Below are 20,351 nucleotides of genomic sequence, written 5' to 3' on the forward strand. Positions count from 1 at the left end.
TTTTCTTTTTTCCAGAACCAGGGATCGAACCCAGGCCCTTGCACTTGCCAGGCAAGCTCTTATTCTACTGAGCAGTCTTCCCAGCCCCTGGCTTTCCTAATATTAATTCAGCTGCTGTCATTGTCAGAGGAGCGTGGGATCTTGCTATCACTGAGGATGGCTCTGGGTCTTTTTAGGATAGCTCTGGTCCTTACTTTGAGCATCACTTCCTGGCTCTAGTGCAGATCCTTCAGCCTGCTGGCACAGACCCTTCCATCCCACTGGCAAAGACTTTCTAGCTTCTACCACTGACCTTTGGGTTTCCCAGTGCAGGCCCTTGATACAGATTCCCATGAGACACTATTATGGGGTCTAGGCCTCCAGTTGGACTTGTGCGGGGCCCTGTTGTGGCCTCTAGGTCTCCAGCTGGACTTGTGCACCACACTGCCATGGGATCCAGGCCCTTAGCTGGATTCTTCAGGTCTCTAGTGTGTGGACAGATTCCATGTCCTCCTTTTGCATTTGACTCTTTTGGGTGAGTATTATAAAACAATCCTATAAACTGTGTCCTGTTTTAATACCTGTCCATTACAAACCCTGACTACAACAGCAGTGGTGGGCACATGAGTTGGCTTGATTGAATCATTTCCCATGGTGTGTGTATATCCAAACATCATACTATGTACAGTGCAGAGGTGTAACTTGGTACCTTAATGAGTGCGTTTGTTGTTCTAGTCAATTTCAAGGATCAGTACGCATCTGGGAGATTCAAAAGCCCAACTTGGTAAGCCCACTGGTTGTCCTTCAAGCAAAATATTTTCTTAGTACCACATTTAACACCTTCATAATGTCTATAATATTTTACCTTTTTAAGAAATGTAATTCTGAAACACAACTTCATTCCCTAGGGATGCTGTAGCAAATGACTGGAACGTGGAGGTCTGAAATGACATCAACTCACACTTCCAGTTCTGTGGATGATGTCTGAAGTGAAGATGTCTGCAGTGCTGTGCTTCCTTGGGGCTCTGGGGCAGAAGTCTTCCTTTCTATTTCAGGTCCTGTTGCCTATGGAAGTCCTTGGCTTGGGGGATTGTAACCTTCATCTTCAAGGCGAGTGCTTTTGCACGTCTCTGTGTTCTGTCCTCCTTGGACTCCTCCACTGTGTGCTCAAGTCTCTCTGCTTCCCTCTTACACAGATCCTTACACAGATCCATGTGATTGCATATAGGGCTCACCTGCCCAATCATCTCTCCAACCCAGATCCTTCATTGCATTTGCTAAGATAACTCCTCCCCTGGTTTTGTCCATCTGAAGTAATCCCTTGACTGGCTCCAGAGATTATGACATAGAGATATGTGGGTGTCTATTTTTTAGTCTATTACAGTTATTGGGAAGATTTTTTAACTTCAGGACAGTGCCTGTCCAATAAAGGTATAACTAATACCTTTATTGCACAAACAGGCATTGGGGAATCTCAAGAGGGGCTGATACTTCCTAAACTTGTTGAATCAACAACTTTCTCTCCAAATCCTGATTTTTAAAATCTGTCCTGAGAATAACATGGAACTGATACCTCTAGGAATGCACCTCAGGAAATGTTGGTCTGTAGGGTAGTGCACCAGCTCCTTACCTAGCAGCCAGTGCTTTGCTCCCCTTGACCCCATCCACCAGCCCTAGACTTTTCTTTTACTACAGATGGTTCCTCAGTTATGATGCTGGCTCAATTTAGGGCTTTTCAATTTCATGATGGTATAAAGGTGATGAGGCCTTCAGTAGACTCCACACTGAATTATGCATTTTGATTATTCCTGGGCTAGTGATATGTGGTCCAATCTCCTCCCTAGGCAGGGCAGAGCAATGACTGTGGTTCTCTGTTCCCTGTGCAGTCTCAGGAGGAACAAGGAATCCTATGGGGTGAGTGTGCCTCTGCACTCCACTGGTCAGTAGGCGAGGGGTATTAAATGCACTTTCGATTCACATTTTCAACTTGTGATGAGTTGACCCCACTACAAGTAGAGGAGTGTGGAATATATTTCCTGACTGAAAATGTCCGTTTTTGGTCAGTATGTTCTGATTATTGTTCTACAAGCACACTCTGTGTTCTTTTGCCTCCATTTCTTTCTCCTAAGAGAATGAAAAGCCTCCCATTTCCAACCCTTCCCCTCCACTTGTGCACTAACCTGCAGCACTGATATCCTTTTCCACTCCTTATGAAAGTGCTGTCCATTCTCCAAAGTCTAGTGTTTATGGAATCTTTGTGGGTGGCTTATGAAGAGATCTGTCTCTTTCCAGATCTTAGCTATAGGATTGAACTTCCCTGGGTCCAAGAGTAATTCTATCCAGAAAGGTACACATATACCTTTGTTCTACAGTAAGCAGCTTGGAGATGTTCTTCCTGTAATGACCTCACCTTTCTTTCTCTTCCTTTCCCTCCCTCCCTCTCTCCCTCCCTGCCCCTTCTCTCTCTTCCCTCCTCTCTCCCTCCCTTTTGCTTCCCTCCCTTCCTTGTTTCCATTGGGAGTTGAGCTCAGGTTCTCAAGCATGCTGAGCACATACTCCCCCACTGTGCTACACTGAAGTTTAAGTATCCTGTTGGGTCGCTTCCTCAGGGAAGGAGTTGTTCTGAACTAATCTTCATCTGATACTGTGTTTTGGTTAGAAGAAGAACATTGGGTCTGCAGGTCACCGACATGCTGGGTTTGCTCTTGTCTTGCTCACAGCCAGGCTCCCTTCCATGCCAGCCTGAGTTGTGGCTCTGGTATTGGGACTTACCCCTACCCATGGTGCCTGCTAACAAGTACTCATTGGTTGCTTCGTTAGTTATTAATGATTTGATTTAAACTACCAGATTGTGTTTTAAGGTGGTGTGAGGAAAAATCATTTAAGACAATTCTGAGGAATACAGTTCTCAAATGCACTTGGGGAACTTTCTTCCTTTTGTGATGGTCACAGAGTAATATTTACAGATAGGATAAAGAGAAGTTCCTCCAGAGCAGTTTTAGTGACATGTCTGATGTCTTTCTCTTTACTAAGGCCAGGAAGAGACTGTAAAAAGCTTGTGCAGGTGGGGTAAAACAGGTTTGAGAACATCCAGACCTGTTTCAGCCTCTTTGGTATCTGACCGTGAGCCTTCTTGTGCAGGGGAGAAAATGACAGCAGAGCTTGTCTCTTGAAGTGGGGACTTTGATACTGTGAGAAGACAACTTGGAGGAGACCATTTGAGAGCCAAAGCCTAATAGCCATTAGTGCTTCTTTTTCCAGTATTGACAATTGAACACAGGGCCTTTACATTGAGTTACATCTTCAGCTCTTTGTTTTATTCCATTTTAATTTTGAGACCAAGATCTTGCTAAATTGCTACTCTGCCCAGACAGGGCTTGAGCCTGAGATCCTCTTCAGCCTTCCAGATTTCAGATGCACACCACCATGCCTGGATACATTTTATTCTTTACTTTGATTTCATTAGGCTCTTCTAGCCTTGGATGAGAGTGAGAATCTAAATTAAACACATATCTACTGGGAAAAAATCGCTCGCAGCCAAGCAGGGAGCATTTTGTGCTAGGGTTTGGCATTAGGAAGTCAGAAGCATGGTTTTTCTTCCTAGGAGCTGCCAAATGCACAGGGAGTGAGCACCTTGGGCAGCCTCACCCATCTGGGTGCTGCAGATGGCATTCTGAAGGAGGCATCCACATGGTGAGCTGGAGGTGTTGCTGCTCTGGGGTCAGCAACTAAGCCCAGGGGCAGAGTCCTTGGCCATGGTGAAATGATGCATTAGGGCGAAGTGCTGTGTTATCCTCTGAATAAAGGTATGGAAGGTAGCAAGTACCACATATTCAAATTCCAGTAGTAGTAGAAATTGCATTTGTACACTGAGGAGTGAGCCCAGGGGCTTCCATGATAGGCAAACTCTCTGCCACTAAGCTACATTACCAGCCCACCTCTTAAGAGACAGGGTCACCCTAAAGTTGCCAAGGCTTGTCTCCAGCTTGCTACAATCCTTCTGTCTCAGCCTCTTGACTAGCTGGGATCATAGGCATGTGCCACTATGCCCAGATAACAGTAATTATTTAGTAGCAACTTACAAAACTGTAGAGCCATGTCATAATTTTTAGTATTTCAGATCATCCAACATGGCATATAAAATGATGAAATTTGACAATGTGAATATCTTATAATGGGCATGAGAACAGTAAGAAAAATGTAACATTGGGAAAAGAATAACGTTTTGAGTGCCTAACACAGGACAGTTGCCACCCTAATTTTATGTGCAATGTATATTAGCTCTCCATAAATGAATACATTTCAATGAGTCTCTATTAGCTTTCAATGTACCTATTAGCTCATACCCATATGTACGTATTGAATGCAATTACTCATACTTAGTTATAGACGTAAATATAGATATTAGCTCGTATAGACCCACCCTTTAGCTTTAAGTGCATTATCAAAACCCTGCTGGGAGCTTCAATATCCAGTTACAGAAACCTGGAGAAGAAGGGCTGGATGATTCTCTTGCTGTGGCTTGGCCAGAGGGGCTGAGCCAGCAGTGTGTGGTGCTACAGCCACTGAGACTATGTGCCTCACTGTGAGGACTTTGCCCTCCAGGGGTCACTGATGCCCTGCTGATTGCACGGAAGCTGTGCCAGGTGCAACAGAACAACTCTGAGTCAATACCTATGCATCAGATGCTGCTGCCCCAATACCTTTGAGCCTGAAATTCAGTATCTTTGAAGAAGATTAAATCAAAGCACCACTGGAAAGCACACCTGAAATGCAGGCAGCATGCTGCTGGGGAGCTGGGCTCTTCCCTGCCTGCTTCCTCTCATAGAGAAGTTCCAGAGCTCAGGCTCCTGTTACCAGGAGGAAGAGCCAGGCTGGGGGCAGGCAGCAGCTCCCTCCTCCCAAAAGGAGGAATTGTGTGATAGTGCGGATGAGAATTCCCTAGAGAGCTCCATCCCCTTCACTGGGACCAAACTAGGCAAAGACAGTAAAAAAGCAGCCCTCAGCCAGTTGCTTCAGGGCTGGGTGGCACCCAGGATCCCTGGTGCAGCACCTCCGTGTCCACTGCAGTGCTCTGGGGAGCTCTGCCTTTAGAACACAGTGGTGCAGGCTCTCAGGTGCTCGCCTGCTAAGTGTGCTCTGCACCTGGGGTGATGGCCATGTAGTTCTTGCCTGGATCTCTGTCCAGTCTGCCACAACTCTGGAAGTCTCTTTCTTATGGATATTTGCTTGCAGGTTCTCTCTTTGCTCAGGAGAAAGCCTGGCTCCCCAACCCCCACCTCACGGTCTGATCTTCAAACCTGTTGTTGCTAGAGACTGATGTTGGGGGCCAGCGGGGAGGACAGGAGTGGGTAGCAGGTGGTGGAGGGTGGAGCAGGCTCTGGAGCCAGGTGGCAGCCTGTGGGAGGGGGGAGGGAAGGAGAGACAGAGAGCCTGGCTGGTGGTGGGTGGGAGGCGGGAGGGCTCTATGAGAGAGTGTGAGACAAGAGTTTCAAATGTGTTTGTTGATGTTTCTCCTTTGGGCTGAAGCAAAGGCAAGTGGGGTTGGGTGTGTGTCCCTGCCACTTTGGGTGCTGGGACCCAGCTCTGGAGCAGTGATAAAGGGCTTGGGTCTGGAACAGGAATTGGAGCCCTTGCTGTTGCCTGAGCAGCCCATTCACTTGGAAGGAGATCTGTAGGGCTGGCAGGACAGGCAGGAGGCCAGAGGAAGAGACTTCTGGAGCTCGTGGCCCCAGCAGATGGCGGTGGCAGCCAGGGTCAGCTGCTGTCTCCTAGTTGCCAACGTGGGCCAGCAGCACTGTGACTCAAGCCCTGAGCAATTGTTTTGTCTGTGATCACATTCTTTAGGGGCTGGAAATTGAATGGGGCAGAGTCCCAGCCAGCCTGAAGGGAAGAGGAAGGCACTGGGGTGAAACACCACAGGGAGGCTTTGCTCACGGTGTCCCGGCTCCCAAGTCAAGGCTGATGAAGAAGTAGAGAGGATGTGGCTGTCCTAAGGGAGCAGTGGCACTGAGAGGCGAAGTGAGTGGGAACTTCTGTTACCAGGGAAGTCACTGGGCAGGTCCTAAAAACTGTTTTGGAAAGAATGATGCTCATTCCAGCTTCCAGGAGAAAATGACAACTGTTTTGGAACCAGCCCCCTCTACCACCCACTCTTCCACTCTGCTGAATCTGCCAGTCCCAGAGGCGGCAGTGGTATTTCCAATGCTACACTTGAATGTTATCACATTGGGAAAATTCCTTTATCTTTCAGAGTTTCAACTGTGTCATCTATAACATAGAAATACTAATGGCTTGATCATCTCCATCGAGTCAAGAGGGCAAGCAGATAGCCTTTCCTGGGGGCTGCCAGCAGTGGTTTGGGTTGACCTTTTCCAAATTCAGTATGGAGCCATGAGAGCTTGGGATGCCAGGGCAAGATGCTAATGGAGACCATGGCCTGGGGAGGGCCTGGACGTCACTTCCATTGCCATGGAAGAAGAAAGAAATGTGTCTGCATAGCCTTCCTTCTTTCCTTCAGTTTCATCTGCAGCAATGATTCTCAGCCTTTAGTTTATCAATGTCTGAAGATTTTTGCTTGAGACACCTGGGCAGAGGTGGGTGCTCCTGGAACCCTATGGGTCAAGGTCAAGGGCACTGTTATACATAGAACAGCCATCGTCACCCCACAGGACTAATAGGGAGCATTTTCCAGCTCCAAAATGGCAATGGTAACCAGACGGAGAAAGCCCAAGTCTGATTCTTTCTAGTGCTAAAGAAAGGTGGGTCACCAGACCCATGAGTTTCTTACCTTGTAGATATTCATCAGAAGGAAGGGTCTACGTGACTGCCGAGTCACAGGATGAACAGAAATGGGTTTGAGGACACAGAGTACTCCCATTTTCTTTTGAATATGGGCTAGCAGTAAGCTCACCTGGTTTGCTGTTTGGCAATCCTGTGAGTTCTACCATAAAGATCGCTGAAACCACAGGTCAGTTCTGTGGGTGTTGTTAGAACTATTCTTCTCTGTTCTTACAGAGAAGTCGCTTTGGGGTGAAGGACCAGCAGCAGACAAGAAATGCAAAAGCACTGAATTCCCTCCCTGGCAGGGAGGGGAAGGGCACACAGGAGGGGTGCAAAGCCACCCACAGGCAGACAGCTCAGACACCAGCGTGATGGAGGCTGAGAGTCCATTTCAGCCTGGTGTCCCATTCTGGATAACAATGCCCACAGTCTTGGCCAGGAAGCTCTTTATACTTGAACTCACAATGCTTTTCAGTAAAGAAACTCATGGGTCACAATGGAAAAAAAAAGATCTCTTCAGAAGAGTAAAGAAGGGGAAGAGACTCCTGGCTAAATTTGCTTTTGATTAAAGAATAGTTTTCTCCCTACAAGTGGTGCTAAAAGAAGATATTGTATGAGGACTACATGCCTGTGATTGGGAAGTATAAATGGGGTCCTGCCTCCCTCCGACCTGTTCTCTCCCAGCATGCACTCTGTCCCTCATGGATCCTGCAAGTAACAGGAATGAATACATGGAAAAGAGTTAGTTAAGATCCTTGGAGCTACTTGTGGGGACAGTGGCACCCATCTGGCAAGTGCGAGCAGATGGGGCCTGTGGAGGCGTATTATCCAGCTCTAGATCACGGGAGGAGGAGAACCAGACTGCGTGCTGGGCTCCAGGACCCAGTTCCAGATGCACATGGCAGAACTGCTTAGAAGGGAAGGGCTGCTGCTGCAGGTAGCTGTGCTGGCAGACCCAAACCAGATTCACACCAGCCTGGTGCCTCACTGCGTGAATTCTCCTGCACCTTGTGCTGACCTTGTGGCTCATCTGCACCTGTTTACCCTGATTCACACTTGCCCTAGGGGTCACCTGCACCAGTCATGTGCAGGTCAGGCTCAAATCCCGCAGCTGCATACTAGCCCTAACGGATCAGAATTGGGAAGCTTTACCAAGGGAACCTTGGAGAGACACTAAGTTAACCACAGGCCCAGCTTTGGGAACTAGCAGACTGTGGACTAAAACCTCTACAATCTGTGAACCAATAGAAATCTTTTGCCCCTTAATCTATGTCTGTCTGGTATTGTGTCTCTGAAATGAAGAAAGTAGCCAAGACAGTAAAGTAGAAGGTACACTGCCCAAGAGCTGAGGTTGAGGGGTCCTTGGGGCTGCAAGGGGACCTGCACTCACTCCTGAAGAGACGTTCCTCCTTGTCAGGAAGACACCACAGTGCAGCCCCAGGCTGCTACCACCTCAGATCTCGTGGGGACCCTGAGCGTAAGTGAACTGCACAGAAGTCAGAAGTGATGATTGGAAGTGTGTAGTGGCAGGAAGTGAGTAGGCCAGAGTAGCAAGTTAGACATTAGATCATGACTTCTGAGATGATGCTACAACTCCGTGTGTGTGTGTGTGTGTGTGTGTGTGTGTGTGTTCTGTGTGTGTGTGTGTGGGGGGAAGAGACAAGGTTCAGTGTTTAAAATTGCATTGCAAGGAAGAAAGCACCATCTGGTGTCCTGGAGTGGCTTGTTTGAGCATGCTGAGCCCCAGGGGCATTCTGTTATTTCAGTAACCCGCTGCCTTGTACACCCTGCAGGCTCACAGCTGCCCCCTAGTACTTGAGCACGTAACTTTCCCTAGAAGGATGCTGACTGTGTGTCTCAGGTCACTCCAAGCAACAGAAGCCTATACTAACTATTGCACAAACCCAAAACTTAGTACATTCACATCTGAACTCCATGTACTGGCTCCTCAAAATATTCTTCCTTCTGTCTGCATTTCCAGCCCTCAGTGCCCCACCACTTCTCTAGGCTCAAGGCGCGGGTCACTTCACTTCTAAATCCTTTCTTTTCCTCAGTCACCTTCTGCTTCTTTAGTGCATTTCAAGTCCACCCTTGTGCAGACCATGGAGTCTCTTGGCTCAACTGCTGTTCAGCTCCTGGCTGCTTCTCTCCAGTTTCCCTACCTACAATTGGCTACACGATGCATGAATGGACTCACTGCAAATTACCGATCCATTAAATAACTCCAGTGGCCCATGGTCCTTTTACGACCTGACCCTTCCTTTCTGCCCAGTTGCCTGCAGTCCATGCTCTGCTCCTCCCACAAGCAACTCTTCTACCAGTTTCCTCCTCCCCCTCTAGCCAGTGCTCAAGCCTGGCACTCACTCCCATGGCTTCCTGCTCATCTCTTGGTAATTTTTTCATCCAAGAGCAAGCTGAGGTCTGAGCAGGAAGGTCTTGTGGGCAAGGACCTGCTATCTGCAAGTAACCAGGTGGCCTGTGCAGGGGTCCCTCAGTTCTAGTGTCTGGCCTCTTTCACCCAAGTCTGCCCCCATGCAGGAAGGAGCCCCATCCTTGCAAAGCCTTAACGCTATGCCAGAGTTAGAGGAGCAGCAACATAGGAAAGGAAATAAATAATTTAAAAAACCCACTTTGCTGTAATAGATCTAATTTAATATGTGGTGATTGTAATTGGTTCCCCTCCTTATTTCATTTGACCCAGGAAAAGTTCAGATCTGTGCTAAATTTGAGCTGTTTCATTAATCATAGGAGAAATTCCCTCTACTTTAAAGCAGAAAGCCAGGGTCAAGGAATACTTTGCAGAGCAGTCAGTGGCCATGGGTGGTGAGGAGCCATGATTTCCTTCTCTCAGGGGCTGGGTCAGGATTCAGTGCCTAGAGTTGTCTGGAATAGGGCTGCTACTCTGTTGTTTATGATAATGTTGAGTAGCTGTGCCCTTTCCTAGGTGTGGTGTTACAGTTATCACACCCAGGTGGCTTGGGAGGAGGGGGTGGGTTGGGTGGAATGACTCATGAGTGTGGCCCAGGGATGCTCTGGCAGGAAAAGTGAAAGACTGGGGCACATGTGCTCAGGAGAGCCTGCAAGGTGGAGGAAGTCAGCTCCTCCTGCCCACAGAGCTTAGAGGGAGGTCCAAGAAACTGAGGTATCCTGTACTGACACAACAACCTGCTGCTAACACATGACTGGGGAAGGCAACAGAGGCGCGGGCCAGGTCCTGCAGCCTGGAGAAGGGACTGGCACTAGTTCCTTACCTGTCTAACTTGCATTTTGGTCCCTGTATACAGGACTTGATAGGTGACTGCAATTAGGACTACAGAAAAACCACGGGGGTGCTACATATGTGTTTCCAGGAGCTCTTAGGGTACAACAGCAGGAACAGGCCATGAAGTAATTTATGTAAGAAATTGAACAGCCTGGCCTGATTGTGTATGCCTGTTATCATGGTGTTCTGGGAGGCTGATGCAGAAAAATCACAAGTTGGAGGCCAGACTGGGCAACTTAGTCACTTCGCAAGATTCTGTCTCAAAATAAAAAATTTAAAATGGGTCAGTTCAATCCCCAGTACTATAAAAAAAAAAAAAAAAAAAAAAAAGTAAGAGGTACCTGCAAAGGTATGAAGTGATTTCAGAGCCCCGGGCTACTTGCATGTCTCTGGACACCTCTAATTTATCATTATCTGGCTTTGATCCCAGGGCTCAGGACAGGGCCTGCTCATCCCTGATGCTGGCAGAGTCCGTGTCGCTACATGCGAGGTAGCAACCTCCCTGGGGCTCAGCTTTCCATCGTGCTGGAGTGGGTGGGTGGGGTGAAAAAGTGCGTGTGGAATGCCCAAGGGGACGCTCAGCGAGACAGCTCCAGGGTGGGTTTTCCGGTGCCCCCTTTCAGCAGAGCTTCTGGTGGTCTAAATGGAAAAGATCCATCTCAAGGATGAAAACACTGAACTTTCAAAGGGCAGCATCAGAGCAAGGGTGTGGGTCCACGTGGTGAACGGCTCCTGTAGTTGCTGATTTTCAAGTCCTCTGGCTCCTCTTTCTGTTTCGAGCTCTGCTCACCTCTCCTTTTTGGCTTCTCTGCTTTGTTGTTACTTGTGATTTTTGTCTTTTTCCTTAATAAATCGATAGATAGATAGATAGATAGATAGATAGATAGATAGATAGATAGGTATTTTTCTTATGTGCTTTTTCTCTTTCTCTCTCCCTCCATATCTTCCTTCTTTCTATTTTTTCCCTCTTTAACATGTTGGTCATTTTAATAATGGGAACAAAATATTTTAAAGTATTATTTTTTTCTAAAGAAAGTTGCTTTTAAACAGGCAATTAAAAATCTGTTACTATTTTTAAGTCTCCTGGTTGCTCTTTACTCCATTTTTTTTTGGCTGGTTCAGCCCATCCTGAGGGCAGGTCTGGCACGGCATGTGGTGCTGGGGATGGAACTGCAGTCCCCTGTACCTGCTAATCTTACCTAAGCAGGTGCTATAGATCACTTAGCTATCTTGCCGACCCCCCCAGTTGCTCTTTAGAAAAATGACTACAGTTGATTTTTTTTTTTTTTTGATATGATTGTTTAATGGCACAGGATAAGAATCCTTCTCATCCTTGCTCTAGAAAACGAGGGTGTGGTATGTACTTAGCAGTTGATAGCATTTAGCCATGTATGGCGATGCTAGAAGAGTCACTAGCAGTTCTGGTGAAGCAGAGATGTTCTGGTAACCAGATGGTTTTTGCTTGGCAGTTTATCAAGCAAAGTGTTTACTGGTTCTGGAAACCTATTCAGAGCACTCTGTCCTGGGTATTTGTAGTTCTTTTGATGTCCTTTTCCTCTGGTGGCTGCAAATTTGATGTACTCATCAGCTTTATGGTGTAGTAATTTTATATTCAGTCTTTGTTCAGCTATTGCTAGGAGCTCCTTACTTAAGTACTTATTTCCTTATAGATTTTCTATGGAGACTAAATACTAACTACATGAATTAATACTTTACGATATGTTTATTAGTGCTGACCATAGGGTTAGTGTTTCATAGTACTAGAAGAGCTGCAGCAAATCGAACATATTTTGTTTATTTATTTTGCGGTACTGGGGATTTTTTTTTTTTTTTGGAACCAGGGATTGAACTCAAGCCCTCATGCTTGCAAGGCAAGCACTTATTCTACTGAGCCATCTCCCTGGCCCCTTAGAACATATTTTGTAACATCTTGCAACTTCGTGAGAATGAGTGAACTGGTATTTTGGATGTGGCCCCAAAGTCTGCTGTTAAACCTTATATTTCCTCACACACTGAACATGTCTTTGTGATCTTTTCCTTAAAAACAAAGCAATTTAAAAGAAAGTCTGTACCATTTCACTTACTCAAGCATTAAGAATTGAATTTTGACCAAGTTCTTTTAAGACAATGTATTCAGAAACCAAAGTTACTAGAATGATTAGAAACAAACCTGAATCTAAAACCAACAAAGTAGCAGTGAAGTGAGGCACTCTTATTAGACTAAAACTGGAATCTAAATTTCAATCTGATTGAAAAAATAAAATGTCTTTATCAGAAATATTGACCAGTACAGAGCCTGTAATATCTTACAATTCAGTTAGGTGAGTTCAAAAGCAATATTCACTGTAGTAGACTATCAACTTCTAACAAAAGCCATGTAACTTTTAATCTCACAACACATGTGCAACACTTTTTAAATTCACCCGTACACTGAAGACTACAGTAACAAGCAATGATACTAGCCTCCAAGTTATTGCTATTTTTGCCACTCAGAGAACCTGTGGGTCATTTTTGCTGGTCATTCAGATTTACAGAATGCAATGAAATCCATTCACTTGTGGATTGTGAATGAGTCAGTGCTGTCCATGTTTCTATTCCACATTTTGAAAATACAGCCTCCTAAGATTTACGGTGGTCCTGTGAACCTTCCTATTTCATGCCATGTCTGATTAGTGTACATCCTGTATGACTTTGAGATGATTTTTTCACTTACAAAGACCCAGTTTTGGACTGGGATTACATGGGTCCTAATTTGGAGTTCTTCAAATCAAGAGATGAATCCTTTTGACATTTCTCAGTCTGTAAGACTAGAGGTAGAAAAGAAGTGTGTGTGTGTGTGTGTGTGTGTGTGTGTGTGTGTGTGAAAGAGAGAGACAGAGTGAGAGCGAGAGCGAGAGAGCGAGCGCGAGCGCGAGAGAGCGAGAGCGAGAGAGAGAGAGGCAGGAGGAGATAGAGAAGTAAAGACAGAAGACAAGGAAAAACTCGATACCCAGTGTGGGGTTTTCCTTACCTTTTCTCTCTGAGCCATCGTTTACATGGCAAATCTAGCATGTAGTCTGGATTTACGTGAATTTAGACAGAAGTTTGGGGTCAGGAGTTACAAGAATGCAATGTAAACAAATGTCAACATCACTTTTCCTAGGGGACAGGTAAGAGTTGGGGATAAAGATTCATGAAGTGTGTTACACAGAAATACTTGTATTTGATAGCCTTATGATCTGTAGAATAATAGGAGCATGCAGGTGCATCGTTAAAAGTGGGCAAGAGTAATGGTTAATTCTGAGAGCCAAGTTGAGTAAAGGTATTCATAGCCCTAAAGATGCTGTAGAAAGGTTTGCAAGTCCTTTATAACTTTTCATGTGAAATCTATCACCAAGAGCAATGTGCGTTTTCAAAGAAAATGGTCTGGACTGTCGGCTTTTCTGTATCTGCACAGTCTCTAATATTTAAACCTCAACAGAGGAAATTACATTTTTCATTTACGGGATGATTTATTATAATTAATTCCACTTTATTCCTAAAATGCTTTGTGTATCCTGTATAGTTCGCTTAAGAGCTGAGGGCATTATAACACTGATGTATTCAAAACATAAGTCATTACAAGGTACTCACATCTCAAGTACTCCACTTGAAAATAATTCTGTCTGAAATTTCTGTGCAACACCTGGAAGCTTTAACAATCCTTCACCAATCTTTCCTTTGTTAGATTATGCAGTCCATGAAATAATATACATACAACTTCAATGCCTTGCGCTAAACTTCCTAGAAGTCAGGTGGAAATTATTCTGGTTTCTGAGCCTCCACACAGCGCTACAGATACAACTTATTTCAATTTTTAACTCTTAATTTGGCTAACAACATTAGCACAGATATTTGCCTTCAAGCCAGACAAATTTTTAATAATTCATGAGAAACATCAGAACAGTACAATCTGCTATGTCAAACATGTCAACCATTGCATAAGTGAAAGATCAAGGACAAACCGAATAATTGCATAGGGATGTCATTTCTACATGATTTTGTATTGTTCTATTGGGAACAAAACATAAGTGATAACTTCCAGGTTACTTACTCATCGATTCTGTCAACTTGGCCATTGTTCTTGATTCTTCTTTGTACTTTTCCTAGAGATGAAAATAAAAGACACTTTTATGTAAAACATATCTTAGATATGATGTGGTAGAATGGGTTGATATTGTGATATCTCTCTTCTTTTTCATAGGTCAGAATTTGTCACCAATGGTTAGACAAGTAAAAATATTAACATTAACTCTAAACTATGAGTGGCTATTGAAAGGAGATTTTTAGGGCATTAAAAATGTCCCATTGCTTTTGGCAGTGAGTTTCTATTACACTGATCTTGGATATATATAATTGGTGACACATGACTGGTTTCCAAAGGCTTTTTTGACACTGGATTTTTTTTTTTTGACACTGGATTTTTGACAGCTATTTGCCAAATTTTTGCTTTCTATTTCTCCTATAGATGCCTTTTTCTGGGATATTTTTGGAGCTGATACTTTTGTAGTCATTTTGGTATCCAAAGAACTAAATGGATTTCATACATCTTTCTTTGTCTTCCATTTTTTGGGTCCTTTTGGAGTTATTTGAAGGTCATAACTTTTGCTAGGATTCTAACCTTATCTATTTTGGGCTAAAACCATCTTATTTCAACCAGGATATAGGTTACAGCCCACTGAGCTTGAAAGCCAGGTTGATACATACAGAACTGAATCTGTCCTAATTAAAGCATGACTTTGAATCTAATGGTCATTTTTACTGAAAGGCTCTCTTTAATTTCTTCAAAGTTCTCTGAGTTTCCTTAATTTCTCTGAGTTCCTAACATGAATAGTGACTAAAAATTAAGTTGTTATTTTCCTTCTTTTCGACCTTTTTTTCTGATTGTGAAATAAATACACGCTTATTATTTACAAACTTCAGCATGAGGCTAAGGAAAGGGACAATGAACTTGAGGCCAGTCTGGGCAGTTTAGCAAGCCCTTGTCTTGGGCCAGGGAGATGGCTCAGTAGAATAAGCACTTCCCTAGCAAGCACAAAGGCCTGAATTCAATTCCTGGTTTAAAAAAAAAAAGAAAAAGACCTTATCTCAAAGCAAAAAGTAAAAAGGTTTGGGGGTGTAGCTCAGTGGTAGAGCACTTGCCTAGCATGCATAAGTCCCTTGGTTCAGTTCCTGATATTATAAAACAAACAAATAAGCACCAAAATAAAACAAGACAAAATCTCAGAAAACAATGAAAAATATACACATACGGTTCTCTCACAGTGTCATCCCCAGAGGAAATGACTGATTTGTGTATTGTTTTCCAGGCCCAGTTCTATATGTGTGGTTACTTACAGGTATGGAAATATAATCCCTTTTGATAGATATAAATAACTTTCCTATGCATACTTGATGATATAAGCCAGTCACGTTTATCCTTAAGACAAATATGTACCTTTCTGTTCCAAGAAAGGTAGAACAACAATCACTTTTTACTACACAGCATTCATTACTGTTCTGTCATATTTTCCTTAGCCAGAACATTCCCATTTAATTCATTTATAATATTTTACTTCTTTCCACTTACTTCATTTACATTGTTTGATCTCTAGCAAAACATTATCATGACCATCCCTTAATTCACATCCTTGTTCCCTTCCTTGTCCCGTTAGGTCCTAAAGATAAAGTCTACGGTTAGTTATAACTTTGTCAAAGGTATGAATATTGAAATTTTTGACATATATTTCTCCATAATCCTACATAAAAAATATATGATAGTGTATGTTATTCTTTAGATCAAAAATGTCACCCAAAATCTCATGTGTTGAGAGGTGGAGATTTTCAAGATAATTGGATCATGTGGGCACTAAACTTACCAGTGGATTAATCCATTGATGAATTTGTAGCTGAATGTACTGTTACAGGGTGTCACTGGGGGCCTGATCTGGATGGGTATGCTTTTGCTCCCTGTCCCTTCCCTTTTTTTTCTCTGCTTCCTGACTGCCATCAGGTGAGCAGCTGTCCTGTGTCAGGACCTTCCACCATGATGCTTCTGCTTTGGAGCCAGTCATGGGCTGAACTTTGGAAACTGTGAGCCTAAATACACCCATTCTCTTTTAGATTGTGTCTTTCAGGTCTTTTTTTAGTGTTAAGACAGGGTCTTGGTGTGTTTGGGACCCCCCCAAGTTAGGACTTTTCTTTGCACTCTTGAGGCTGCCAGTGGTGGCTCTGCAGCTGTCATCATGCCACAGAATGAATATATTGAATTACATCATAAATGCTATGGGTACTGCTTGGATTACTATGAGAAAATGAGAAAAAACAAAAGTCGAGAGGTTCATGAATGTTCAAAGAAGGCAAAAAACCAAAATGATTGGCCTGAAGGCTAAGCTCTACCACAAACAGTGCCATACGGAGAAAATACAAATGAAGAAGACTATCAAAATGCATGAAAAGAGAAACACCAAACAAAAGAATGATGAAAAGACTCCACAAGGAGCAGTACCTGCCTACCTTTTGGACAGAGAAGGACAGTCTCGTGCAAAAGTACTTTCCAACATGATTAAGCAGAAACGGAAAGAAAAGGCAGGAAAATGGGAAGTTCCTTTGCCCAAAGTTCATGCCCAAGGAGAAACAGAAGTATTAAAAGTTATTCAAACTGGAAAGAGAAAAAAGAAGGCATGGAAGAGGATGGTTACTAAAGTCTGCTTTGTTGGAGATGGCTTTACAAGAAAATGACCTACATATGAAAGATTCATTAGGCCAATGGGCTTACGTTTTAAGAAGCCCACGTAACACATCCTGAACTGAAAGCCACCTTTTGCCTGCCAATACTTGGTGTGAAAAAGAATCCTTCATCGCCACTGTAGACAACTTTGGGTGTGATTACCAAAGGAACAGTGATTGAGGTGAACATGAGTGAGTTGGGCCTTATGACAGAAGGAGGCAAGGTTATCTGGGGTAAATATGCTCAGGTAACTAACAATCCTGAAAATGATGGATGCATCAATGCAGTCTTACTAGTTTGACAGATGTTTCATACAGTAACTTCTTACATTTACTGAAGACTACAGACCAATCAAGAAAACCATAACTCGATACTGCTCAACTGTCATGACTACATTCATCAAGAAGCTATTTATTAAATTGTAAAAACATTTAAAAAAAAAAGACAGGGTCTTGCTAAGTCACTAAGTTGCCTAGGCTGAGCTTGAACTTGTCATCCTCCTGCCTCAGCCTCTCAGAGTTTGCATTCTTAGAAGCTCGGGGTGGTATTCATTTTCCCCAGTGAATTGCCGAGCACATCTAGTGCCTGAGTTGATGTGTCATGGCTTGGGTGCCATGGCACAGTTAGCAAACTCGTTATTCATCCTCCACGTGGTGCTGCTCCCACCACTCCGATCATGCCACAACAAGTCTTGATTTTCTCAAGCTTGTATCCACAGAGGTGAAATCAAGACACTGCCTGTGATTTAAACCAGTAATTTCCCTTGAGAAGAGAAGGAGCAGAGGAACTGCCATCCGCCAAGCTGCCTGCTGTGACATTTAGCTATGATATTTATTTAGCCTAACATGGTTTATCCTGAGATGCTGAGAAACAGAGTGGCCTGCTGTCCCATAGCAGAGACAAATAAGATGGCAGAGCGGAATTGTCACAGCAACACTGGCACACATGAACCAGCACACAGCTACTTCAAAGGCCACTGGATGCCCATAGTTTGCTCAATTTGGGCTCAATAACAGGAACTTGTCCTTGACCCATAAGCGCCTGATTTGGTTTGCTCCATTATTAACTCTGGGCTGCCCCTCTTAACCAGCTCTACTATTCTGTTCCCTGGAGCAGCGTTCCATGCCTGGTTTTAGCCTGTGACTTACTACTCCATCTTCCCCTGGCCCTGTGTTCCTTCTCTACTCATCTGGGCCACTGATCATTATAGCTTGGTCCTCCTCTGATGGCCCAGTGGAAAGACTGCTTTCCAATACCACAGGATCCCAGACTCTAGGTATTCTATCCTCCAAAAGCCCCCACTAATCATGTGACCCCAAGACCCTGCAGCATTTCAGCCTCAGTCCTTTTGGTGGGTGATCCTTGCAGCTGTTGTCATCCTGATGTGCTGGGTAGCTTAGTCCCAGCAATGTCAAAAACTGCTTGCATCAGCATTTTACTCCTCCTGAACTTAAATGGAAGCTTCTAGCATTGAGGGGTGGGGGAGAGTCCCTTGAAAATTCTAAATTTAGCTCTCTCACTGACTCACTCATACCATAACTTACAATGGAAATCATGGCACATGTTTTTGGGTAAGAGATTGAGTCATTCTGTTGAATGTCTTTAAATGCCTTCTGTCTGTCCCTCATTATCAGAAAGGGGGTGTTTGCAGCTGGCTGGTGTGGACACCCGCCTGGGAAGGCATTTCCATTCCATTCCTGGATATGAGCAAATTCATTTCTGTATTCTGACGCTAAGAGTTTCCTTTACAGTAGATTTCTTGGTTGTTGGTTTTACAATTCTGGGAAGAGATTTAAAACTAGAGCATGGTGAAATGAAAGAGAGGCTGTTAGCCATGATCACACCCAACCCATACTGGGGCTGCCAGGGAATTCAAGCCCAGGGCAGAGCATGGAGCACCCAGAAGGGGTTTGCCTGGAGTCCTGGTTCCTCCTAATGTTGAACCTGAACTGTTGGTCAAGTTAGCATCACCTCCCTCCGCCTCTACCTGCCTCCGGCCTCACGTCCCAGAAACTATCTGGATCATACCAACTTGGGTACTCTCTTCTTCAGATTTTTTTCCAGCCACAGACCAAGCAGGCATCACCTTTAGCTGAGCCCAGTCACCCTGACAATTCTGCCTTCTCCATGCATGTCTTAGCCCAGGTCACTGCCATCAGTCCAGGCCCTTTCTGCATCTTTCTACCTCACAGGCCTGATTCTCCTGTCCTGATGCCCCAAACTCCCCTTCCTCCTTCTCCAAACTCATGCCTCAGAACTTCACCAGATGCCTCTCAAATTTGCCCTACTCCCGACCACCTCCTCTGAGTTTTACTTTTTAATTTTCTTAATATTTCAATTTACTTAATTATGTTTGATTGAAATAACTTCTAGGCCATGTTTCTTTAAGTGCTTCTACATATTCTGCTTAAGTCACAGCTGTAATATGGAATTTCTTTTTAAAAATTTTTAAGAGAATAAAAGTAGTAAAAACCCCCACCAGCATTAGAAACAATGCAGAATTTCACTAAACAAAATGACAGGAATTCAACAATGGTTGTTATATTGCATATTGTTGTCTTCAAATTAGTTGTTCAGATTATCAGAAAAAAAAATCTAAGGATTAACTGTTGCTTTACCCAGCTAGTCCACTCCTAGGTATTTTTCTAGAAGACCTGAAAGCATCATACCACAGCAATATGTGCATCCATGTTTATAGCAGAGTAATTTGAAATAGCTAAATCTTGGAAACAATCCAAACATCCATCAACTGACTTTTGCTTTTAAATTCTATGTTCATGCCAAATGCACCCACGTGTCCCAGTGCAGGACTTGCAACTCAGGCAAGAGATACGTGGACTTTTGGAAAATTGAAGTGCCGCCACTGAGGGGCTGGGAGTGGAGTGGGAAGTGATGCCCTATGACTGGACATCTTGGCCGCCAAAACCCCATGAGGCAGGACATAGTGCTTTCTCTTTTGTCCAAGCTTTCTAGTCCACTTAAAGAAGTTCTTTGGGGGCTGCTACTGCATGGAGGTGACCACAGATGATAACACACTGTGCATTTCAAAAAGCTCGAAGAAAGAGGATGAATGTTTAACCTTGAAGAAATGATGAATGGCTGAGGACACAGGAAGGCTTAGCCTCACTTAGCCACCACACCATGTGTACCTGATCAAGCATCACATGATGCCCTGCCAATACGAACACCTTTTATGGTTTTATCTATCAGATATATATAGGGATTGAACTCGGGACCTTGTGCTTGCCAGGGAAGCACTTAACCTACTGAGCCATCTTCCTGGCCCCTACTATCAGTTATATTAAAGAAACAGAATAGACAAAAAGCTACACACATTCACCTACAAAACAAAAAAAAAAAAAAATGGTTTGCTGAGCATGAGCCCAGGCCGCCCACCATCCCAGGGCCAGCCTCTTGGAGGGGTGTCAAAAGCAAAGAACACAGGAATTTGGGAATCTTACTCTCCAGAGACAGAGCTTACTTTGGCTTATTGCTTGTGGTGGTGTCCTGCTTGGATATTATTGGAGGGAGGGAGGGAGGGAGAGAGAGAGAGAAAGAGAGAGAGAGAGAGAGAGAGAGAGAGAGAGAGAGAGAGAGAGG

General features: G+C 44.2%; 1 protein-coding gene across 1 annotated transcript in view; it reads right to left on the reverse strand.

The window, feature by feature from the left end:
• Kcnj6 (potassium voltage-gated channel subfamily J member 6) overlaps nucleotides 1–14,142 on the reverse strand; it is a 235,601-nt gene extending 221,459 nt beyond the window's left edge. Inside the window, exon 1 of the mRNA XM_004631761.3 lies at nucleotides 14,097–14,142. Coding sequence (XP_004631818.1) covers nucleotides 14,097–14,121 — 25 coding nt within the window. The 5' untranslated portion in view covers nucleotides 14,122–14,142. The remainder of the gene's footprint in view (nucleotides 1–14,096) is intronic.
• Between the last annotated feature and the right edge of the window lie 6,209 nt (nucleotides 14,143–20,351).

This window comes from Octodon degus, unplaced genomic scaffold, assembly GCF_000260255.1.
Source record: "Octodon degus isolate 3935 unplaced genomic scaffold, OctDeg1.0 scaffold00045, whole genome shotgun sequence".
Lineage (NCBI taxonomy): Eukaryota > Metazoa > Chordata > Mammalia > Rodentia > Octodontidae > Octodon > Octodon degus.